Source organism: Rhipicephalus sanguineus, chromosome 9 (genome assembly GCF_013339695.2).
Source record: "Rhipicephalus sanguineus isolate Rsan-2018 chromosome 9, BIME_Rsan_1.4, whole genome shotgun sequence".
Classification (NCBI taxonomy): Eukaryota; Metazoa; Arthropoda; class Arachnida; order Ixodida; family Ixodidae; genus Rhipicephalus; species Rhipicephalus sanguineus.
In genome coordinates this window covers 95242484-95268478 of record NC_051184.2, presented here as the reverse complement: position 1 = coordinate 95268478, position 25995 = coordinate 95242484, and the positions used below count along the sequence as shown (strand labels likewise).

Genomic DNA, 25995 nt, shown 5'->3' with positions numbered 1-25995 from the left:
GACGAAAAATACTCTCGAAGCCGGGCGAAAAAACGGAGACCCAAAACGCCGCCAGCGCCACCGGAAGCAACGTTCACTACCTCCGGATGCGCATGCGCGAATCATCTACATGGCCTAGAATATCGACAGAGTGGCGAAAGCGCCGATCTCCGCGTGAGGCTTTGTGGCGAACTGCCGAGCCACGGCGCTGCGGCGCCTAGGGTGCCATAGCCACAAGAGTCGAGGAAGTAGGCAAAATACCAGGCAAGGACTGGGAGCATTGTTAGCTGTTACATCTAATGACGAAAGAGATAGGGAAAAAGAAAACTATTTGCTGGAAAGGAAAAAGGAAGCCAAAAAGTTGGTGGAACAAGGAAATCCGGGAGGCGATAGAGAAGGGACGTGAAGCATCACGGGAGCATAGACAGGCAAAAAAAGGAGAAGCGGCCGCAGGACAAAGTCATTGAAATATGGGAAATATATCTAGAGAAAAAATCCATTGTACAGAAATTGGTCGAGGCAAAAATTAAAGGCGAAAGTGAACGCTGGGTGACAGAGATTCACGAAAAAAAAGGAGGCCGCGCCTAGGATGTTTTGGAGCCACATAAAGGCGCTAGGTAGGAAGTCTGTCACAATGCAGGGGCGTAGCCAGAAATATTTTTCGGGGGGGGGGGGGGGTTCAACCATACTTCATGTATGTTTGTGCGTGCGTTTGTATGTGTGCGTGTATATATACGCAAGCAAAATTGAAAAATTTCGGGGGGGGGGGGGTGTTCACCCCCCCCCCCCCCCATTGGCTACGCCACTGTCACAATGCAACAACATATTGTAGATGAAGGAGGAAATTAAATGGGTATGAAGTGCTAGGTTACATCTGAAAGGTAACAGCCAATTCATTTAAAAAGAGCATCCAGGGGATTTCCCCGGTGAGTGAAAATGTGGCAGAGAGAGCAACCGAGGAAGAGCTAGTACTTTGAGAACTTCAACTGGAAAAAGGCCGAAGGAAAAATTCCAAAGTGCACTGCCGCGGGTTTAGATGGGGTTCCAGTTAGCCTCATTAACGAACTAGGAAGGAACTTCAGTATAACTTTTGTTTGGCCTAGCTGGTACATAGCATTTAAGAAGAGAACTTCAGCGCAAATAAAGACCGACCACAAAGAAGCGCCAGTGCTCGTCTTTTCTAGTCTTTGTGGTCCGTTTTGATTTGCGCTGAAGTTCTCTTCTTAAACGAACTAGGACATAACACTAAAGAAGCACTGCTGAAAGCCGTAGAAAAATGCTTACAGGACAGGCAAATACCGGACAGTTGGCGAAAAAGTAGAATGAACTTCATCTATAAAGGCAAGGGATAAGATTCGTTCGTATAGACCACTAACCATTACATCGGTACTATACAGGTTGGCGATGCAAGCAGTAAAAATGAAAATAGAAATGTGGGCAGAACATAACGATATTTTGGGAGAACTTCAGAATGGATTTCGAGTCGACAGGCGGTTAGATGATAACCTGTTTGTTCTCACTCAGTGTATAGAAATATCTAAAATAGAAAATAGGCCCTTGTACGTGGCTTTTCTAGACATCACTGGGGCGTACGACAACGTTAATCAGGAAATTTTGTGGGATATATTGAAAGGAATGGGCTTAGGCGAGGACTGTATACAGCATTTGAGGGAGATATACCGAGAAAATACAGTTCACATAGAATGGGAAGGAATATGTAGCAAAGAGAACATTGATATTAGCCGCTGAGACAGGGATGTCCTTTGTCGCCACTGTTATTCATGCTGTACATGGTGAGTATGCAAAAGCACTAGAAGGTAGCAACATTGATTTTAATCTGTTGCACAAACATGCTGGCGTGATGATTGAGCAGAAGCTTCCAGGTTTATTTTATGCAGACGATAGTGTCTTATATGCGGACAGTCGAGATGATATGCAGCAGCTGGCGAATATATGCGGAAGGGAAGGTGAAGCTCTTGGACTAGGATTTAGTGTAATGAAATGTGGACTGATGGTATTCAATGATCCCTGTTACCAGGCGGTGTCAATACAAGGCCAAGAAATACCGAGGGTCAGCGAATACAAGTACCTCGGAGTATGGGTAAATGAGAGTGATAGATACATGGAGGTACAGGAAAATGCATCGGCAGCAAAAGGAATGAGGAATGCTGCAATAATGAAGCACAGAGCGCTGTGGGGATACAATAGGTACGAGGTGCTTCGAGGTCTGTGGAAAGGTGTAATGGTTCCGGGGCTTACTTTTGGGAATGGTGTGCATGAGGGCAGAGGTGCGATTGGGAATGGATGTAAATCAAAGGACTGTGGGACGCCTCGCGTTGGGTGCTCACGGGAAGACAACAAATGAGGCTGTAAAGGGCGATATGGGATGGGCAGGTTTTGAGGCAAGGGAAGCTCAGAGCAAAATAAGGTTCAAGGAGAGGCTAAGGAACATAAAGGAGAGTAGATGGGCAGAGAAGGTGTTTCGCTATTTGTATAGGAGGTGCGTGGTCACACAGTGGAGAAAAAGAACTAGGAGGCTCACTCGTAAATATACAGCTGGTAGTGTAAGCAATATGTCAACAAAGAGTGTTAAGCGAAAAGTCAGAGAGGCGGAGAGGGTTTACTGGACGGCAGCTATGGAGAAAAAACCGGCTTTCAGTAACCACCGAAAGGGCAAAAGTGAAATAAGGAGGGAGACATTTTATGATAATTCAAGGGGAAGCGCTTTACTGTTTGAAGCGAGATCAGGTTGCCTTAGAACGCGCAGTTATAAAGCGAGATTCAGTAAAGAAGAAGAACAATGCACATGCTGCAGGGAAGATAAGGACACGGCGGAGCATGTCCTGATTGAATGTGGACCCATGTGTACGTTTGGGCACGAGCCTAAATGAAGCCTTGGGTTTTAGGGACAACAATGGAAAGCTGAGCACACACGCGATTGAAATAAGTAATAGACAGTTAGGGTATTGGTGGCAGAAAATTAGAGAGAAAGGACAAAAATAAATATTGTAAAAAAATAAGGACATTCTGCTGTAAAGGGCAGATAACTAAGCTGAGAATTTACGTTTTTTTTTCCTGTAATAAGATAGATTTAATTGAAGTAGAGACATTAGGCCAACATTTAAAAAAAGGGGGGGGGGGGAAGAGGAACAAGATGTGTGTTTTTTTTTTTTTTTTTGTCGGGCCTGGTGGCACACTTATCACCAACCCGTTATAAAGGGGACGCTCATAGCATCCATCCATCTATGCCATGATGCCGCGTGTATTTCCATCCCAGCCATACCAGGGGGTATGTTTTGAATACACGCGGCCGGGAAGCGTGGAAGCGGACGCGAGCGCCACCACGTGGTTCTCCCTCTGCAGCGTTCAACGCAGCCGCGCGCCGGTGGTCGCACTACAAGCAATACAGACACTACGACAAAATGGCCGGCGCTTCGCAGACGACTTTTCTTCCTTCCACGAACGTAGTGTTTGTGCTATTCAGCCACTACACCGCTACATTACCGTATCAACAGCAGGACTCAAGTCACTGACTCTCCTTCTTTTCTCCGAAGCAAAATATAACGCCTTCACATGTTTGCACACATAACAAACAACGCTAGTAAATCACAGCCATTGCGCTGAATGACAACACGTTCACATTCAACATCCAACGCACTAATCAACGAGGACATACTGATTATTGAGAAATACAACAAATCCTGATCCCTGCAGTGACCTGGCGCGTCAGATACGCGCGAAAATGTACGCGCAGGAAGCATTTCGGCGACGCTACACTGCTTTGTTTCGACATGTTATGACGCGCGATCGCTGCCAATGTTACGTTTTCCTTACAGCTCACGTAAGGTCACGCAAGCATTAGAACGGCACGATCTAAAATGCGTACGAGTATACATAATCACGCCAAAATAAACTGTTCCGCGACAAGCGATCCCGCCGGCACGGTTTTAACTTCAACGGTGCTTTTCACTCACCAAACAAGGTGCACTGGCTTTCGACGAGCTTGCTGCACAAACCCTGACGCACAGTCCAATCCCGCACATGTTTGCGGTGATTCTGACACAAAATGAGCGACGATAGACGTAGAATTTAAAAGCCGCCAAACGACAACTCTCCCTGACACATGGCTCGCAGCTTCTGGCAGACGCGCACGGGGCAGCTCTAACACCAGATGCAAAACGTCCCAAACAATCGCTTTTCTTAATTTTTTATTGTCTAATCTCAACCTATTTCGCCAGTCAAAAAAAGTTGTCACGTTACTGTAAGTAGCTATTTGTTTTAATTACATTTACAGAAAAAAATTCGCTGGGTTAGTCGATTTTAAAGTTATTTCCGTTTTGCCTTTTGCACCGCTGTTTACGTCGGTTTGTCCGCGTGTGTTGTCTTGTGGCACGCACGATGTTTGCCGGTGAGTAGCGTGGTTTCCGAAAGTAAGCTGGCGGTCGCTATATTTCAAGATCAAGCTACGTACACGCAGATTTATTTACATTAGCGGCCTGTTCTGAGCACAGTGCCTGACGATCGCTAACTATGGATCTTGTTTCGCAGGTGAAATCGACGACGTGTGCTATTTCGGAGTGCTGACAGCTTTACTGCTTCGTTCGGCGACTTCGTTATGGCCTTACTCTGGTATGCACGCGATCTATTTGATGAAACTTGCCTTCAGATAACCTGTCCTGATGCTCCCAAGGCCATGCCCGTGGGAGTCAGCTTTCTTTAAAAATGAGCCATACAGCAACGACGATCGAAACACGATTCAATCAGCCTGTCGCTGTCTGATATCCTTCTTTACTCTTAATGTAGTGAATTTAACATCGCACCACACCATTGCATCATAGCCGACGATGTAAAACTCGTGCGAAAATAATAAAAGTACTCAAATCAGGGGTTCCACGGGCCAAAACCACGGTGCAACTTCGAGCTTAGTTATCCAACACCTTAGTTAGCCGCGAAGCCTCACGATTCAACCTCGAGCTTAGTAATTCAACAGCTTAGCAGCTATGCTACAACGGCGGGTGCTGGAAGGTGGATTGCGCAGCTGTTATTTAACATGAACAATCAACGAAACTAACAAGACCCGATATGATAGGCGTTATTTATTGCGTTTAGAAAAATTAAGTAGCTTTGTGAATCTTAACACTCTTAGCACGAACTTAATTAGGGCTGTGCTTGCGATATCCGTGCCATTTGATCAGTGGTCACTGTAAATTAAACTTAAAGCTAATTAAGGTTAATTTCCTTGCCTACCTTCATGCAGAGTACCGTCTGGCTCTTAAATCAGCTTCTCGTTTAATAGCCTATCCTGGTCCAGAGGACAGCTAGTAGTAAACTAGACCGATGACCATGTAATCACACTAGCTAGCGACTTGCAATCTGTGATTACATTGCACTCTTTCTTTTTTTCTGTATCTGCACTGTGCTACTGAAGTGCATTCTACAAACCAAGAGTCTCGCTCACTGGCACACACTTGCTATGCTGCAAAAATTTATGCGAAAATACTGTCCTTTTGCGCTTTAAGTCATTCATTTATTCAATCACAAGCAGTCGTTCACGCTTATCCAGAGTATGATCAGTTGCATGCACTTTGCCGCAGTGCCAGATGACTCAAAGCTTGGGGGGATGTGGGAGCAGTTCCTCATGCATAGTTGGAAACTGTATGTGTACTGTATGTGTTGCTTGTCATTTTGCATAGCACATAGTTAAAACGTGTCAAGAAAACTGTGCTTCACATTAAGTCAATTTCAACAAGTGCATCGGACCTGCTGCAATTTTCTTCCGTTTCAGAAGGGGCCACATTAAGAAAGACCTAACTGTGAAAAATATGTCACTAAGCTTTATTTTAATCTTGCATTGCTATACTTCTGACACAGGCTGTCATTGTTGCTGTTATTAATAATATAATAATTTCAGGGGTTTTACTTGCCAAAACCACAATATGACTATGAGGCACACTATAGAGGAGGGCCCTGGGTAATTTCGACCATCAGGTCTTCTTTAATGTGCACTGCGATGCACTTTATATGGGCCTCCAGCATTTTGCCTCCCTCGAAAATGCGGCCACCCCTGCTGGGCTTGAACCCACGTCTTTCGGGCCAGCAGCCGAGCACCATAACCACTTTACCACCAAAGCGGCCCTTTTGTTGTTGTAGTTGTTAAGTACCATCTAGTCGCTTGCGACTTGTGGTGGGTGATCATGAGTATACTACCACGAGTGAAACGTAGTTAAAACAAGTTCTTTAATCTCACCTGTGTGCATTACTCTGCAGCTTCCGGAGCACTGTCTAACCATTTTATGCACAGTGGCTACGTTATCTCTTACCTCCCACTTTGGGTGGCATTAATTCTAGCTTCACCAAGCTGGGAGCTCGCATGACATGACATCAATCGTAGTTACGTTGCGCCCTCGATCAAGTACATTGGGGAGCCCTGGTGTGGCGTTTCTCATCTACAGCTTCATCTTTGCACCAGAGCGACCCAGTGTGGTTGATCAAACTGTCTGTTGGATTGCAGTGAAAACTTGTACATGATTCGCAGGTGCCGGCAAGCCGCCCATGTTTGGAGACTACGAGGCTCAGAGGCATTGGCAGGAGGTCACCGTGAATCTCCCAGTTACGCAATGGTAATAACGCATTAACATTTGTATTGTCTTTCCCTCTCACGTTTCTACCACTGGCTAACCAGAAAGAAGAACTTTCTTTCTATTTATTTATTTATTTATTTATTTATTTCAGTACCTTCAGAGTCCACAGGCATTACAGAAGGGAGTGAGTAACAGTATACACAATAAGAGGGAAAAAGAGAGCGAGAGAGAAGAGAAATAGCTGCTAAGAGTATACATGGCATTGAACAGCGGCCTTAAAATCAGTGGCATTGGTCAATTGGGCAATAGATGTGGACAGATGGTTTCTGTCATTCGAAGTACTGGGAATAAAAGAATCATGAAAATTTCGTACATGAAAAAGGAATGTGCACTTTGTGTTGATATCTGTTTGATATGTAGTATGGTTTGGAAAGAAGATCTTGTTGTAATTGTGGATTGTAGAAAATTTTATAAAAAAGAACAAGGCAAGACCTGCGTGAACAAAGAAGTGGAAGGCCCAAAATTATTTTCATGAGTGATACACTGTCGCACATCTTCAAAGTTGAAAAGACTCTGCCATATGCTTCTTGCGCGTAAGAGGATGGCAGCAACTACAAAGTCTGAGAAACGCGAGACGTATTAAATTGATACTTACAAGTGCCCCGAAGTGTGGAATGTCGTGTCATCAACATTTGTGTGTGTTCATAATGCAGTCTAAAATTTGCTGGCGTCACGCACTTAGTGATGCGAAGTACGATGACATTGTTCAAAACGATGTCAACAACAATGCTGTGTTTGCTTACTGCAGCCGTAGCGGTCGCAGGAAGAAAACAAGCCAGCTTTCCATAATCTCAATGCGTGTCCACCGTCTGAAATTATCGAATTTAAAAGTAGTGTTCAATGTTTTTATCCCTGGCTTGACACAATTAAAATACCAAACGGTAGCTGTTTTGCAGCCTGTGTGGGTGGCATTGTCAATACGCACATGGCTGCCATTTGTGTGGCTGCCCACATAGGTGACATCTCTGCTTTGTTATCTTTATTGTGTCAAGCCACTGTTTAAAATATTGAATATGAATTTCGCTGGCTTTCAGAGCATTTTTTTTTTAACTAGCGATCAAAATCAAAACTAGTTAATTCAAGTAACTGTTATCATCAGCATTAATGAGAACTAACAGACAATAATGCAAGGAAAGTAAAGGGGATGTTATTTGTAGTAATTAGGATATAAATGTGAAGAAACTCGACTGCTGACCCGAAGGTCGCGGGATCGAATCCCTGCCGCCGCGGCTGCATTTTCGATGGAGGCAAAAATGTTTGAGGCCCGTGTACTTAGATTTAGGTGCACGTTAAAGAACACCAAGTAGTTGAAATTTTCGGAGCCCTCCACTGCGGTGTCTCTCCTAATCATATTGTGGTTTTGGGACATTAAACCCCAGATATTATTATTCATGTGATGAAAGTTAAGTGGACGAAAAGATAACTTGCCGCCGGTAGAGACAGAACCTGCGACCTTCGAATAACGCGTCCGATGCTCTACCACTGAGCTACGGCGGCGGTCATCCTCCCGTCCACTTTATAGGGTATACTATATGTGCATTTAAACCTAGGAGTGTTAGCGCCGATCACAGCCATGGTGGAAAGTGTGGAACTCTCTTTCTGCCTGTTGGAGTCATGTAGCACGTGATCTTTTTATGAGCTGGCAGTTCTGATTATTTCTAGTCTTGTGTTCAGAGGTGCTGACCCAAATTTAACGACATATTTAGGAGTGAAAACATTTAGTACACCCTCAAGACATCCTGAGGATTTCCAGAGGTTCTGTGCATTTGCATCATCAATTTGCACTCCCTGACTGTTTTGTAGTTAGTCTTATAAAGTGATGTCTTTGCATTTTACAGGTACGAGAACTCTACCACCAACGATCTCCTCTACTGGGGTCTGGACTACCCACCTCTGACGGCCTATCACAGCTGGTTGTGTGGGAAAGTGTAAGAACTAGTACTTCATTCACTGTGATTTGATCGCTCTTGTTACTGTTATTAATGCTGTACTTACTGAAATAAGATGGAGTAACACGAAGAAAACACCAAGCAAAATGTAGCTGAGGATGCATGCGATTGAAAGTGAAACGCGTTTAGGGCAGCAGAGGCTTTGACGTAGGGTCGAGTTTAGGAAACCTGAAGATGATAATGACACTGCCCTCATTGACGTTAAAGGGGTCATGAATCACCCCTTGGGCTTGGTGAGAAAACACGTCCCGTGGAAAGTAAACACTGCTCAGAACATTTCAGCCAAATCTTGCAGTCACGCACAGCAAGGAGAGTAGAAGCGGAGCTCTAAGTTGCCGTTTTCTCAGGTGTTCTCTTTTCATACAGAGGCCTGTGCTCACCCTCTTCGGAGGCTGCTGGCACCTGCTGTTTGACGTTGAACAGATAGCTTGCTATTTGCCAATAGCCAACATAAATCAAGAGTGGTGCTTGGATCAGGTGTGCTTCTTTCCACGAGGTGCGGCGTTGTGCTGGCGCTGTGGACCATGGTCTGCTTAACATTAAACACTAGCTGCACTCATGCACAGGAGAGAAAAACAGCGTTTCATCACTCGCACTCGAGGTCATGATGCATGCTGATGCAACTTCTTTCTCCTGTGCCATCCCTGCCTGTGTAGCTTATAGCATGCTCGTCGGGAGGCGGGAAAGCAGCTAAAGCATGAGAGAAATTCCTGTAACTCAGCTCGTTCTTGACAGATTCAAGAAATTTTGTATTCGTGATACAATAAACTCTAATACTGAAGTTATTCGATGATTGATTGGAAAAGTGATGCAGAACACCTTCACGTGAAAAAAGTGGACCCGGGCGGCTCACTTAGTGCAAAGTTGCCTGCAATCACTTGCATCATCACAAATATTCATGCTGGCTAAATTTTGGCTCTTGTTTTGGCCGACGCTGCGAAACAGTTCATTGAATTGGAAGGGCAGTTACTTGTCACCACAAGACAGCCGTCTGATGCAGTGAAGATTACTAGCAGCGGAGGAAACTAACCGCTCTGTAGTGAAACATGTTACCCACAGCTGTTCGTTGTCGAAAAAACGGACCACCACACTGCCTAGAAGACACAAAAGGATCTGATGCACGGGTTCCACTGGAGGGCAAATGAGGGAAAAATCAATAAGTAAACTTTTACTCCTTTGACATAGCTTGAGAGAAATAAATCGGTAAATTCCTGCTTTTCGTAATCTCAAGAGACAGTGCGAGACATGCAAAGAGAGAAATTCAGTTACGCTTCATAGGGGTGTAGTATTTTCTAATTAGAATTATCGATATGTCAAAATATTTCGCTATCTTCTTCGAGTTCAATATACTAGTATCTGGGTGTGACTGACATTTAAAATAGGAGTATCTTTTGCTTTTGATAAAGTTATCTGTTCATAGTGTGTGCACTTTCATTTATTCATTTATTTATCTAAGAACACTGGCAATTTCATTGGAGATTATAGCAGCAAAGGCACATGAAAATTGTGTTGGTTATGTAGAATCGTACATGCATAACACTATACATTCTTATTGGAACAATACATCAGGAAAACAATTTTTGTCACATCTACAACGAAAAGAACATCACTCAAAACAACAATAGAAAGAGGAAAAACTATACGTTTGTGACAATCACATAGGCTCAACTCTTAGTAAGTTTGGTGATTCCACTGTGACATTGAGGCTACTTTTGCAGCAAGCATTTCATACCCAATCATAGTTGCAAACTCAATTGATGATGATTTGTTAGTTACAGTGGGTTTCAATGAGTTCCAGTTTTAATTGCTGGAAAAAAAAAATAATGTGTCTCCAGTGCAGAGGTCATCAATGGAAGCTGGGTTGCCCTCGGCAAATCACGAGGTATGGAGAGCTATGACCACAAGCTGTTCATGCGATACACAGGTAAGAAAATGCCTGAAATTGGGTCTGTAGAGATTATGTAGAGCTTGTGTAGATGAAAGCAGGAACCATTGACCGTGTTCTGTGAAACAGAGTATCAGTTAATGTGTTTTCCTGCATATAACATGCACAAAAGATTATTAAAATTCAGAGCTAAAGTTGGAGTGTAGGTTACATGCAAATTTTGCTGTACAGTGTGGCTTCACGCCATTGCAAGGAAGGTGGCTTCACATCAATGCGCACGGTTTTTTTTTTACACATTTTTTGTCAGGTTCTCGGGGGGGGGGGGGGGGTGATGTTATACAGTCGACGTCCGATTTCCCGGACGCCCGAAATTCCGGACATGCCTGATTTCCCGGACTCATCTGTGGCACCGTCAAGTTCCCCGTAGAGTCAATGTATTAAAAAGTCCAAAATTCCGGACGCTTATAGCCTTCGCCATCCGATTTCCCGGACTTTTTACTGTTAACCGCCGACCCAAAGTCGCCACCGACGCCGCCATTTTGGTTGTTTTCATTTTCATATCCTTGAACCCACCATACTCGCATCGCAGGTGTGGCCAGCGGGAGAGTATTTCGGCCGCGCGTTAAAAAAGTGCGGCCGGTGCGGCCCTCTGGCGGGGGTCTGGCCGTTGCCAGGCGAGCGAGACCGGCGAGACGGAGACGCGTAGACGCGGTGGCTCCGGCCATCGTATCGATAGTATGCGCTCCCCTTCTGCGGTAGTGTTATGTTATTTCGGCAGAGTAAAAAGCTGGGCTTGGTGTTCCCTGACTACTGTGCGACGGAGTTAGGAGAGGCCAGGATAGACGCACATCATTATCTTTGTTTATTGCTAGCGTGCATGCTTGTTGACATCCGACCGTCAGTTCGTACGTGTTGCATATCGTGCTTTAATTGTGGTGTTAATTCTAATGCGGCCGGACTGCTCGCACTGAGCTTACAAGAGTGCCCCCTACCTCTAGGCCGCACACCTTGATTTAACAGCACTAACATTGTTTCATTTCGTTGTTGCTGCAAGTATAAATTCTGAGTGAACAAAGCAGTACAAAAGCGTGCACTGTCGGCGCAGAGCATTACGACGTTCGGCGACGAGTATGGCGAGTACGAACAAGGTTGTGTCTTCGGGAGAAGAAGCGGCGCGGCGGGAAATATGATGGGAATTCGCTAGAGCATATGGGCCCAACGATGACGGGCCGACCCTGAGTTTCGAGTGAGAGAGGCGTGTCGCCGCAACTGCACGACAAAACTCGTCGGGAAGAGAGACGTCGGCCGCCCAGCAACGAAGGGAATCCGATCCTGACTTGCGAGTGGCCAAAGCAGGAGCTCACGGACCGTTTAGCGGCGTCATGTTATCATCGCTGTATCGACAGCTAAAATAGTACTTAGTAAAAAACGCACCCCAAAGCCAAGGAAAAGGCACCAGCTCCGCAGTTTCATCAGTCTTCGCGACGCCAAGTTAGTGAAGCTGTGCTAAATTTTACCCTTGAATGTTGCATTTGTGCGCTGTGACGTGCAGCTCATGCAGTCACTGCTTCATCGCAATGCCCACTGAATACTTTGTAATACCAAAGGAAACATGGCACTGCCGCAGAACCCAACGACGGTCGGAGTGCCGCCGCGGCCGCGTCTTCGTCGTCTAGGCAACCGCGACCACCGCGCGCGGAGCAGCTCTGTGTAGACTTTTTTAACGCGCGGCCGAAATACTCTCCCGTGGCCAGCAGCACCGCCGCACCGCGCCGCGGCTGCCGTAACCTCGAAACCGCACGTGTCAATCCGTTGCCAGCCGTAGCTAAGCCAAGCCAAACCACTGTGTTCGTTCACGTGTTGTTTTGTCAGCTGTGCCAGCTCTGCGGTCGTGTCTGCGGTTGATCGTTTGCTGCTGCGCGCTACCTTCAGTGATCACGTTTCCCGACCTTCAGCATCCACCGAGTTCCTAGCTGTTTCGTGCTGCGCTTTTCGTCGAGCGGATTCGCCGTTTACAGCAATGGCACCGACTGCTCCTTCGTCTTCGTCCGCGCCTTCGAAGCGCACAAAGCCACCTCGTAGGCTCACGATGACGAACTGCCATCCGCGGACGTTGCCTTCGACGATCTGCGCGCTGGCGGCGTGTTGATTCCAGCCGAGATAACCCTTGAGGGCTTCGCCGACGCTGACAAAGACCTCGAGCTATGTGCGGAGTTGACCGATGACGAAATCATTCATCAAGTTACGGAGGATTCCGATGACTCCGACACCGAGAACGAAGAGCCAGCTCCTACACAGCCAACGAGCTCGAAGTTGACGCGAGCACTGATGACACTGTCATTGGTGTACAGCGGCAACATGACGTTGACTGAAATTGAGGCAGACATAATCGCGGGCAAGCGGACCGTGCAAAAGAAAATAAGCGACTTCTTTGCGCCCAAGTGCTGACCTATGAGGTAGTGCCGGCCACGTCGTATTTTTTTTTTTATAAACGGCTATTTTCAGAGCCACCTAAACGATGCATTGGCTGAATTGCTATGGGAATCTTGTATTCCGGCTGTGACCCTCTCCGTCAGCGAAAAATACCTATCAAAAAGGTGCGTTTTCACGTGCATTCGTTTTTCCGGACTGCCCGATTTTCCGGACGTTTTCGCGGTCCCTTGAGGGTCCGGGAAATCGGACGTCGACTGTATGTAGGATGGGTCATACGCGAGAAAATATGGTATATGTACAGTGCTCTTATTGTTCTATTTCACATGTCAAATGTGTTCTTGTGCATAGCTCCGTCTGTTGCCTATGAACACTGTTCTTCCTAGGCTCAGCATTAAGACAGCCTTCTGACTTCTCGTTTGTGTATTAACACACAAAATGCAAAAAAAATGTTCACTTGCTAGCATGTTTTCATATGTATATGCAAGTCTCTTTTAAAGGGCCTCTAAACCACCTCCAATAACTTTTAAACATTTCAAGTAAAAGCATACATTGAGTTGAAAATGCTTTCATAATCAGCAATGCCAAACACAGAAGCGCAGCGAGCCATGGGCGCACCACAAAATAATAAGAACAATCCCTTGACCTCTCTGGGCCTTTCGGTATCCCCAGTGTTGGCTGTGACATCACCACTGGGGTCTGGTCATGTCGGGAACCAAAAGAACCTGTTTGTCTGCTCGCACATACGCGCGCTGATTGCTCTTCCTCCTCACACGTTGAGGAGGAGCACTCAGCCAGGTGGAGAGACGAGCCAACAAATGGAGTGTAGTGAAGGAAAGAGCGAAATGAGCTAAGGCAGCTTTTGGATCATCAAATGCATGTCACTCCGCTATTGCGACACCGTTCCGAAAAATTCTCGCGGCGATATGTTTGGTGAAGACTCATGCACAACTGCAACGCAATGACCCACTTTCGACCTCTGGGTGATTTAAGGGACCTTCAAAGCTCACGTCTTTTACATTGCCTTTCATGTTGGGAAAGACATGATGGATGCCGGCAATGAACGGAACTGTCAACTTTAGTTTTATGATCATCATCCGTGTCCATCTTGTCTGTCCCAGTTGAAAAAGTGCATAGCCCAAGAACAATGAGTTAGCAACTAACCTGATTCATTGCTCTTGTAAACAGCTTGTTGCGCATTCCCGCACAGTTCAAATGTTCGCACACACTGTACCTATGCAGCTCACATCCCGTCTTTGTCAAACAAATGTTCTGGTTTTTTTTGAGAGTCGATATTGTTGAAACTTGGTTTGTTACTTCCGTTTTGTCGTTCTTCCAGTCCTGGCTGCCGACGTGCTCGTGTACTTCCCGGCTGTTCTGTTCTTCTGGAACTCGCTTCGTTCACCTGTGAGGATGAAGCCAAGAGACGTGGTGAGCTGAGGCACAGTCCCGCTTTCTTCTTCACCTTCCTTGATGCTGCTGGGTCATTCCACGCCAACTGTCCCAGTAGCGCCGCTCGAGAAAAATCAGTTTCTCTGAAAAAAATCTAAGAAAATTACGCGCATATAGACATTCATTCTACAGTATTTTCCCAAAATGTTTTGAGCGGCAAAAATTTTCGGGCACGTGAGCGCCATTTGACCTTCCCAAAATGGTGGAAAACCAGGTACGAAAGATAAATCGACCGTTTCACGCATTCATTCGAAACTTGCTTTTTTGTGTTTTTAAAGCATCGCGCTTTTATTGTAGGACAGTTGCTTAGAGCAGCTTTATATTTTTAACTCTTTAGTGCGTAGGTAAAATTGAGTAAATTGCAACGTTTTCGGGAATTTTTTTACAAAAGACGATTGCAGACCAAATACATCAACTATTTTTATAGAACTCTCCATAAAACGTACCATTTCCAAAAGTCTTTGTTTTGCCTATGTACGGTGCGTAGGCTCTAAAATAAAAACTTGAACTTGGAAAAAACACTACATTGGCCTATGTTCAGACGTCTGTAGCACCCTAAGGTGGTCCAAGAAAAATAAGCAGAAAAGCGCATATGATTGAGAATCATAACAACTTCGTCCACAAAAAGTTTAATTGAAGTAGTTTTCGTTTTAGTCAAGAACAAAGTTTTTGAAGTTTAGTCCCACCATTGCATTATTTTTCTATTGGGGCAATACAAACCGACTGAATTTACTGCATAAAAAAAATGTAGTGTATTCTTAGCACATAGTTTTCAGTTCCTTTTGTTAGTACTTTATAATGTATATTACATATCAAGGAGATGATGAACAGAGGTAAAAATATAACAATACCATTGGCTTAGATGCCGATATTCTCCAATAATGAATCGCGTTACTTATTGCATTGTTTACGCACACCGGAGGTGGCGGCGGTGGCGCCGGACAACTACGCCACAAAAATAGGCTGTTGTGATCTCATAACAGCTGTAAAAAAGCCAGGCCTGCGCGGATAGCGCAGCACAGTCACAGCGAAAGCTTGAAGAGCGGCATTTCTAGAGCCCGTTATAAACTATCTTGTGGCTAGTCATACAAGTACACTAGCAACGTATCCACTACGCCACAAATCATAATTTTTGTGAAGTTGGGAAGCACCCACCACGACAGTATTCGTCATTCTGCGGAGAAGCGAGGTACCATCTGTAAGGCATCATGTGCCGTTTGTTGATGCCACGGTTGATGACGATGAAAAATTATGGCTGAGCCCTTTGTAATGGTTTGGAAGCTTTAAACGACCCACTAGAAAGATTGAGAGAGAGGGAATTAACTTTATTGAGACCGTGAGGAAATGGATCATGGGAGCCTTATGGGCTTCCTTGGCAACCAATAGAAGTGCACTGCTAGGAACCCACTACGCTACAAATCATAATTTTTATGAAGAAGGGAAGCAGCCACTATGCAATTTTTTGTCATTGTGCGGAGAACCGTGGTACCCGCTAAATACCTGTAAGGCATTATGTGCACTTTGTTGATGCTGTGGCTGATGACGATCAAGAATTAATGGTACATCCCTTTGTAAGGGGTTCGAAGAATTCAACAACCTACTCGTTGCGCAATTCGTGTTGTGTGACGCCTGGTTACAGATTTCGCGTTGTGTGACTCGTGGCTGTTATTTTACTCTTCTACGACACTACATTACATATGTTAATGTGGTTCCTTCCCGACATCAAGCCTGTAAACGGTCATGTTTGCACAGCGTTTTCAAGCACCGGCATTGCTCTGAGGTAGAACACTGGGCTCACACGCAGAGGGTCCAGGTTCGAACCTCGTTCCATCCTGGATATTTTTTTTTTCTTATTTCGTTTTTTTTTTTCTTATTTCGAGCGATAGTGGTTACAGACACCGGCGGCAGCAGCGGCGGACAACTACGGCGCCAAAAACGGCCCTTGTTGTGATCTCATAACAGCTTTTGCTGTAACAGTGCTAGTTACCAGATGCACAAATTTTACTTTAGCCAAAATCTGCTGTCTGCAAACATCCAAATAAGGATGTGAAAAATAGCTTGGCATATCCCGTCCGCAGTGTCGCGGACGACGGACGGAATGCGTGAATACGCGGCGCGTCGTCACATCATGCGGCGTTTGTGGCGGAATACATAGATGAACTCCGTTTGGATCCGCTAGAAATGGCCACGCTCGCGCCTCCTTTCTCAGGTTTACATGAACTTTGAGACTTAACTTATTTTGACGCTAATTGATTCTCAGAGCCGCATGCAATAAGCAACGCGATTCATTATTGGGGAATTTCGGCATCTAAGTCAATGGTATTGTTACATTTTTACCTCTGTTTGTCATTTCCTTGATATCTAATATACATTATAAAGTACTAACAAAAGGAACTGAAAACCATGTGCTACAAATACACTGCGTCTTTATTTATGCAGCAAATTCAGTCGGTTTGTATTGCCCCCATAGCAAAATAATGAAATGGTGAGACTAAACCTCAAAAAAATGTTTCTTGACTAAAACAAAAACTACTTCGATTAAACTTTCTGTGGATGAAGTTGTTATGATTCTCAATCGTATGCGCTTTTCTGCTTATTTTTTCTTCGACCACCTTAGGGTGCTACAGACGTCTGAACCTAGGCCAATGTAGCGTTTTTTCCAAGTTCAGGATTTTATTTTAGAGCCTGCGCGCCGCACACAGTCAAAACAAAATCTTTAGGAAATAGTGCGTTTTATGGAGAGTTCTATAAAAATAATTGATGTATTTGGTCTACAATCGTCTTTGATAAAAAAATTCCCAAAAACGCCACAATTTACTCAATTTTACCTACGTGCTAAGGAGTGAAAAATATAAAGCTACTCCAAGCAACTGTCCTATAATAAAAGCGCGTTGCTCTAAAAACACAAAAAAGCAACTTTCGAATGAATGTGTGAGACGGTCCATTTATAGCGAATTTTTCTTTCGTACCTGGTTTTCCACCATATTGAGAAGTTCAAATGGCGCTCACGTGCCCGACAAATTTTTGCCGCTCGGAATATTTTGGGAAAATACCGTAGAACTAATGTCTATATATGTGCGTAATTTTCTCAGATTTTTTTACAGAAATTGATTTTTGTCGAGCGCCCAGACTGGGACAGTTTATTTATTTATTTTTTATTTATTTCAGTACCTTCAGGGCCCGAAGGCGTTACAGAAGGGAGTGGGTAAGAGTATACATAGTAATAGGAAAAATAAGAGTGAACAAAGAAAATGCTGCTAAGAGTAAACATCGCATTCAACAGCAGCCTTAAAAGCAGTGACATCGGTCAATTGGGCAACAGAGGAGGGTAGGTGGTTCCATTCGTTCGAGGTAGAGGGAATAAAGGAATCGTGAAAGAACTTGGTATGTGAAAAAGGAATGTGTACTTTGTGGGGATGGTCACATCTATATGACATGTAGTGTGGTTTGGAAATAAGGTCTTGTTTTAGTTGTGGATTGTGGTAAATTTTATAAAAAAGAACAAGACGAGACACTTTCCTGCGCGAACAAAGAAGTGGAAGGCCCAAAACTGTTTTCATAGATGATACACTAGATGTGCGTGCATAGTCTGAAAGGATGAAACGTGCACTCAGATTTTGGACGGATTCTAAGGTTTCAACTAGTGTGTTAGTGCCGGGATCCCATACAGCGCTTGCATACTCGAGCTTAGGACGGACAAGGGTTTTATATAGTATGAGTTTAAGGGCTGAAGGTACCCTTGAAAAGTGTCTTCGTAGGTAGCCAAGAGTGCGATTGGCATTGTTAGTTACGTGGGTGACATGAGTGTGCCATGAGAGATTAGAGGTAAATTTTACTCCAAGATACTTGTAGCATGAAACACTTTCTAAAACACTATCGTTAATTAGGTATTCGGGAACATCAATAGAACTAGAGGTGCGAGAAACTCGCATTACCTTGCATTTATTAGCGTTAAGTCGCATGTTCCATCTAGTGCACCAGGAAGAAACTTCATTAAGATCTTGTTGCAGGAAATTAGCGTCAGTATTAGTGCAAGCATTTCTATAAATAACACAGTCATCAGCAAATAATTTAATTGATGATAGAATATTATTAGGCAGGTCATTGATGTAAACAAGAAAGAGAAGAGGGCCCAAAACTGACCCCTGTGGCACACCAGAAGTGACAGGAGACTCTTGTGAATTGTTATTGTTGGTGGTGACAAACTGAGTTCGGTTAGCGAGAAAGTATTCGATCCATCTTAATATATTGCGGTCAATGTTTAATTTACTTAGCTTAAAACAGAGTAACTGGTGAGAATCAAGATCAAAAGCTTTAGAGAAGTCCAAGAATATACAATCAATGATTAGTCCGCTGTCCAATGCCGCAAAAAGGTCATGTGTAAACGAAACCAGTTGTGTTTCACATGAAAAATGTTTACGGAAGCCATGTTGATTGGGAGAGAAGAATGAATTTGTATCTAGAAAGGTTACGAGATGAGAATAAATGATGTGTTCTAAAAGCTTACAAGGTACACTGGTGAGGGATATTGGTCGGTAATTCAAAGGGGACTGTGCATCACCAGATTTAAATAATGGTACCACCTTGCCCACCTTCCAGTCACGTGGTAAAGAACAGGATTCTAAGGACTGGGAAAACAGTTTTGACAAAAATATTGAAGAATAAAAAGTTGGCGTGGAATGACCCTGCTATCTTGCTCACATGTATCCTAATAGGTTTTTTTCATATTTATCATGAAGTTCAGACCAGATTTGTATGCAATTATTTACTATATGTAATTAATTACTGATAATTAACTTAATTTCTCGGTAGCCTTGTAATCACTCATTTGCTTTATCTTCTTATGTTGTTGCGCACAATACGAATGTGTGCATGTGTGACCGTTGTACAAAACAGCGCATTGACATGAAATGGTGTATAACAAACTGGCGCTCCTTGCAGTCTTGCTGCGCACAACTGAAATTTTGGCTAGTCAGCATTGGCTCATTGCTTTAGGCACCCAGCAGGACACATGAACAAGAAGATACAGAAAGGCAGTAATAGTAGCAAGTGGAACACGCCTTTAAAAGTGCACTCGCAAATATAGTTTGAAAACAACACCCTGCCCTAGCGATACAAGCGCAACAATAAAAGAGAGAGTGAGAGAGAGAGAGAGATATTCAATGGAGGTGCAGACAGCAATGCTAGTCGTGTGCACTCTGAAAAGTCCATCTATTTGGATCTTATGCAACCGAGACACAGCTGACATGGCCATTATTGTTCATTAGGTATTGTTCTTAATGATACGTTATGTTTTCATAGTTCCTCACATAACCACATTACTGTGGTGGAACAAAACACGTACCTGCTTCGTTAAAACGATGCAGGTATTTCATTCTGGCTCTATAGTAAGGTTGAGTGAGAAGTGAACTACTGAACGATGAACAAACAGCTGTGCAGCTGTATGAGCTGTGATGGTTGATGATTGCGACAGTGCCAAAATTTACCCTAACATGCAGGCTATCGCAAGCACCCTCACCTTGATCGTGCCTGGCCTGGTTCTCATCGACCACGGTCATTTTCAGTATCCTTTTGGTGTGATACATGTTTTTATTGTTTGTGTCGTTTGCTTCGAGATATTTTCTGTTTTATTTTTAAGTGTGAATACCCACAGTAGCATTTTCTGCGAAGGACATGATGCAGTAATTGTCATCGATAAAAAACATACCAAGAAAATTCAAGAACCAGCCACTATACAATGGCAAAATGTAGCAGATTTGGTTTGACATGGTTTTAATATTGACATACACGTTTCTGTTGCTATTTTTATGTAACTAGTCTGTTAGACATATAATCACTGTCTTCTACAATCCGCACCCGAATGTCTGGGAACCTTCCAGATTATTTCAGAGTCTCCTGATAGGCTCGAGCGCGAAAACGTGAACCCTTGAGCCTATTCTGGAACTAGCGCGGCCACCAGCGATTAGACTTGAATGTTCGATGCAGCACGTGTAAATGCCGACCCGCCTAACCGCACATCAGATTATGGAGGGTCAACGCTCTGTTTGCCACTGTCTGTGTAGAGCATGTATCGCTTGTAATTTGACATCTCGTTTACCGGGCACAGGTTCGCCCTAACAAAACGTTTCGTCTTGAACACGCCGACTGCTGCCTTCGTCAACGTCACAACCACGTGACAAATTATTGTCATAATAAAATACTTAGTAGTATGTGTTACACAAATTGGAGAGGTCCTATATGATGTCATTATACAATGTATAAATATGATTTCAAGCAATGATAGGCCATGTGATGTAGGCACAGAGACAGGAAGAAAATGGGACCACTGCAAAACAAACAGTGAACTTCTTGTTCAAGCATACTAGTGTTTCCATAACTTTAAATGCTTTAAATTCACTCGTTACCTTTAAAGGAGCACTGACACAAAATTTTGAAGGTGAGATAATGAGTGGAATAGATGTATGTTGAGCCATACACGACGTCTACGAAATATTAAGGGCCAGTATAGCCTAGAACATACTTAAAATCAATTTTAAAGTGCATGCCGCGTGACTGAGCGAGATGTGAGCGCCGAGATCAACGCGGTGGCGATGTAAACAAACCTACGTCACAAGTTTCTGTTGGCTGGTTGCTGGTTGTGCCCTTGTGCTACGTGTCTTTTCTTCATACGTGCCTGCGGCTTTGCGTGTGCTGGTTGTGCTGTCTTCCGCTGTTCTGCTGTTCGCTCGTCGTGCCTGTTGGCAGATGCTATGGCCCGCTCGCGCTAGTGGCAAGCCTGCCACAACGGTGCGGTGCCGCAGAACGTCGGCCGTCGCCGCACGTGTGAGAGCTGTCCAACGTGCACGGCAAGCTTCGCCAGCGATTCGTTCGCGCCTCCGAAACACATTGCCGCACTGCCAAAAGCGGTTGTCATCCACTTCGAATCTATAAAATGGCCGCTGTGCGCTCTTTAGCATGTAAGCCCCAAACTGATGCTTCCATTTGCTTTAGGTTCATGTCCTTAAGCTTCGACAGCAATGTATTCATCCCAATTGGGCGCCGTTTTGAAAGCCATAGTCAAATAATCGATGCTGTAGGCTTAGCGAGTCGAGATGGGCGCTTCCGAAAGCTCGGAGGACATAGATTACGCGTTTGTCAGTTGTTTCTAATCCTCCATAGCTGGGGACACTTTGTTTGGTTTTACACGACGCTCTTTTTTAATGCCGGACACACTAAAACGCTCTATTGACTGCTGGAACCATGCCTGGCAACGACACGGACGATGTCTGCACTTCTAGCGTGAAAAACTCGGAACAAAAAGCAAGAAGCTTGAAGCGTCCTATGTCAGACGAACCGGCGTAGCAGACGAACTGTCAGTGCGGCACCCGCTCTCGCATGCCGCCTGCTTCACAATTTTGCGTGTTCACGCGGCCAGCTGTGTTTACCTTGCCTCTGAAAGTGCTCCTGCCTAGCTCGGCGCTCTTTGAAACCGAAACTGCGACTGGGCGCTCTAAAAACATCTCTAAATAAATAACCGTCGTGCACTCGTGCAAACCAGGTTTGCAGCCGTGATAAGTGGGTCATAAGCTATTTATTGTAACAAAAAAAAAAAACAAGGTGCAAAATTTTTGTGTCAGTGCTCCTTTAAGTATGGCTATTTCCTCAGAGTAATTCGGTTGTGGAAGATGCTTCCCAATTCAGTGGTAACACGTTCTCCTGTGAATGAAGCTTTAACACCACCTGAATCCTTTTATCCCCCCCCCCCAGCGGCACAGCTCCTTAGAATTGCAGCTTTCTGTTCTTACCTTGTGTATTATTAATCACCGTGCGCTATGTGTCCTAACAATGAAAGTAAAAAGTGTGAATTCTGCTGCTTAATGCAAAAAATGTTTGCCTAACCCTATAATTATGCTCTTTGTAATTGACTCATTTTGTATGCAAGTCATGCGTACCATGTTATGTTCTCCTGTGAACCTGTGAGCCAAATATTACAGCATCACACGCAGGAGGGAATTTACAATTACAGTAAACTCTCAGCAAACAGAAATCTCTTAAACGTAATTGCAGCTTGAATGCTGCAACCCTGTTCATCTCTCAGTAAACTGAACTGCTGTTAAATGGAACATGTTTTCTAGGTCCTTTCAGGTTCTATTTAACAAAAGTCTACTGTACATGTCGAAGACAGCTAGAAATTGCTCAGTCTTCTCTCGGCAAGTTACGCCATCAACGGGCTTGTCCACTTCAGTGGAGGGAAAGATATGGCCATTGGCTGATTGATGATAGTGAGAGCATGCTCAAGGTCATGACGCACATTACGTAGCTTCTGGCCCCTTTGTTATCCCCCCCTTGTGCAGCTTCCAGCACACTTGTCGGGACAAAAGAAGAGAGCAAGCACTCAAAGTGCCTAACGAATCTCTGTAACTCCACTTGTACTTGACGGATCCAAAAAAAACTTTGCAGCAATCGATTCATGAGGCAATAAACTCTGACAGCAAGGTAATTTGATTTGAGTACCCCTTTAAAGGGGTACTGACAAAAAATTTCGCGGCCGAGATAGCCTGCTGGATCGATTTCCGTGTACGTGCGTGTACCATCTGCAAAATATCGACAGCGAATAAAGCTTGGAAGGTATTTTATACGAATTTTGAAGTTCGGGTGCGCGATCCAGCATTCTAGGCCGCACCAGTTGCATTGACACCCTCGGAGGTGACCCGAGGTGACCCCCCTACTTCCCCTACGTAACCGTTGTAGCCGGTACAACAAGTTATGATGACGTCGTAGCCGCCCTTTCTGTTTTGACGCGCTCGCCGCTGCGCTGTTGGTGTCTCAAGGAAATCGTCGCCAACAGACGACGATGAGGAGGACGATGATAACGAGGACGATGATGGCGACGACATCGCGCAGCACGTGCGGCAAGCATGCGAATGCGAGGAGACGACGCGAACAGCGCGGAAGTGCGTCACACTTCTGTGTGCTGACGTGATCGAGCGCTGGAGCCTCTAGGTGGTGATAGTTGCACCCGGAGGCTTGTCGTTTTTGAAACCGAAACTGACACTGGTCGGTAATGAGGAGCCTGTAATTAATTATCTGTCGCGCGCTGCAGCAAACGATGTGCCGTGTTATGACTAACTGGCCCCCGGCAACACATTGCAGCAAAAAAACGCGAGGCAAAAATTTTTGTGTCAGTACCCCTTTAAAGGAACACTAAAGGCAAATAACAATTTATGTCAGAGTGAGAGGTGTGAGAACGTCTAAAATGTCAATATATAATATCAACAGCAGTGCTCCACTAATTGTGAAATTAAGGTAAATGTAGGATGCAATATGCGCCACGTGTGGGACATTTTGGAATGAGCCCGATGACGTCAAGAGTCTTGAGTACAATTTATCACTAGTACTCCAACTAGTTATGGTAAAAAAGAACATTCCATGCATTGCAAGATGTAATAAAATGCCGCTTGTGCCTTTCGGTTTGACTCATGGAAAAAAGAACTTGGAGTTACCGTGGCGAACAACGCGGGTGGTCCAAAAGTTCCGTTTTCGCCAGGCTGCGTTCCGCTCACGCAGTCGCGTCTCAGTGGTTGTTTCATTCTTGCGTGCTGCTACGTGTGCTTTGCATGCTCTTGAAAGTCGCTCTAACGGAAAGTTCGACAAAATGCCGCGTCCGTGTGATGTCGGATGCCTGAATGGTGTACGCCGCTCGATCAACAGCAGCTGCAGCAAGAAAACCGGCGTGGCTGTCCCCTGGGTGCCACAGAGTGAATCCCTGCACTCGAAGTGGCTGAGTGACAAGCCTTGGGATCCATCGCAGCAAGCTTCGATGACCATTATTGCTGCTGTGGCTCTCACTACTTTCACACTGCTGCTCCTCTACTGCTGCTGCTGGCCAAGCTAAGCTCCGTCTTGGATCGGTTGACAGTCACTAGTGTGCTGTATGCACAAGAAACCGCAGCGTCGGCGGCCGGGCAGTAAAGGCAGGCAACGTTGGACAAGGCAACTGTTACGTCAGAAGGCCTCTTCAGGCAGGCAATTTGAAGTGCGCAAACAGTGTGCGGACCACTAAAACACGGTTTTCTTTCAAAATAAGCATTTCCTTGACACAAAACAAGCACTACAAGGCTTCTGGAATGCTCTTTCAAAAATTAACATCGACTTAATATTTGCCTTTCGTGTCCCTTTAGAACAGTTGTGAGTAGTTACTTGTCCTAGTCCTTTTTTCCAGTGTCATTGGTCGGTTGTGCTTATTTGCCTCATCAGTGATGCTCCTGAACAGTCCGGTTAGGTACTATTCATAAGTGTTGCTGCCCTTAACAAGAGTGCGACACCAGGTACAACTGCGTGAGTTTGGGCCTCTCCCTGCTGGCCGTCGCTCTCGTGGAACGCGAGCAGCTCGTGCTCAGCGCCGTGGCATTCTCACTGGCGCTGAACTACAAGCAGATGGCGCTGTACTACGCAATTCCATTCTTCTGCTACCTGCTGGGATGCTGCTTTCAGCGGCAAGGACTTGGATCCAAGTGAGTGATGGCAATAGTACAGCAGCCCTCTCAATTTTGCAGCTCTGCTTGATTTTCGGCATACTCTGCGACAAGTGCTGCATACTGATGCCTCATCAGACATCATGCCTCATCAAACATGAAAAGTGACCGTTGGCATCAGCATCGACATGAGTGATGCAAAATATCATCTTCATGTGATGACATCACTCTATGACATCATCATGACATCACAGATCGCCGAAATTTGTGACGTCACGTGATGAAGTTATCACATTACATCGTCACTTGGTCATAGGTGGGCCAATCCAGGAGGCATGTGAGTTGCAGAAAGCTTGCACTGCCTCTGATCCCGGAGGCAGTGCAAAATCATGCCAAGTGCAGAAATCTTTCGAGGGCAGGGGGATCAATACAAGTGAGAAAGAAGAAAAAATTAAAAAAGACGGATTTCGCCTTCAAGTCCTCTTGGCGAATGCGTAAGGGACTCTGTGAGTTTTATGGAGAAAATTAGGGGCTCTTCATTGGTGAAGTAATTTGAATTGCGCAAGCATATAGCTTAATTTCAACAGCACATAGCGATAGTGTCTATTGGCCATATCATCAAACATTGAAGCATTGTACAAGATCGTTGCAGTGTGACACACGGATGCTGCATCGGTCTGACAGGTGACGAAATGAAAATATGTCAAGTGTCCCAATTCACTAGCTTGCACATGGAAAAATTGCACGCAGAAATGAGGACCTCTAAATCCATTAACGCTCAGTGATAATTAGAGTTGATGCCTAAGCTTGCTAAACATGTTATTTCTGGCACAATGCTTGAAACAAGAAGAAAGAAAAGAGAAAGAGGAGCGCTGGCGCTCTTCTGTGTCTTTTCTCTACCCCTTCTTCTTGTTTCAAGTCTTGCACCAGAAAGAACACGTTTGGCAAATGAGTGGTCATTGTTGCAAGTTTTCATTATACAAAATGCACTCTAAGTCTCCATTAACATACAGAACGTGACTAATAAAGATTGATTGATCGGTTGAACAGGTAGATTCATTCACGTGCGTCGGCAGTCTTGGTGTGAGGGGGGGGGGAGCAAGCTCGTGTTACATTGCAGAGAGGGAGAGGGGCAAGTGTTGGTGTGTCTTGGATGGGAGGCGAGTGCTCCTTTTGCACTCCTCTGCCGATGCCCATGGATTGGT

General features: G+C 44.8%; 1 protein-coding gene across 1 annotated transcript in view; it reads left to right on the top strand.

The window, feature by feature from the left end:
* The first annotated feature begins 4274 nt into the window (after positions 1-4274).
* LOC119406033 (dolichyl pyrophosphate Man9GlcNAc2 alpha-1,3-glucosyltransferase) overlaps positions 4275-25995 on the top strand; it is a 47378-nt gene continuing 25657 nt past the window's right edge. Inside the window, exons 1-8 of the mRNA XM_037672880.2 lie at positions 4275-4387; positions 4528-4608; positions 6515-6599; positions 8459-8548; positions 10405-10493; positions 14224-14315; positions 19835-19899; positions 24644-24829. Of these exons, the coding sequence (XP_037528808.1) occupies positions 4378-4387; positions 4528-4608; positions 6515-6599; positions 8459-8548; positions 10405-10493; positions 14224-14315; positions 19835-19899; positions 24644-24829 (698 nt within the window). The 5' untranslated portion in view covers positions 4275-4377. The remainder of the gene's footprint in view (positions 4388-4527; positions 4609-6514; positions 6600-8458; positions 8549-10404; positions 10494-14223; positions 14316-19834; positions 19900-24643; positions 24830-25995) is intronic.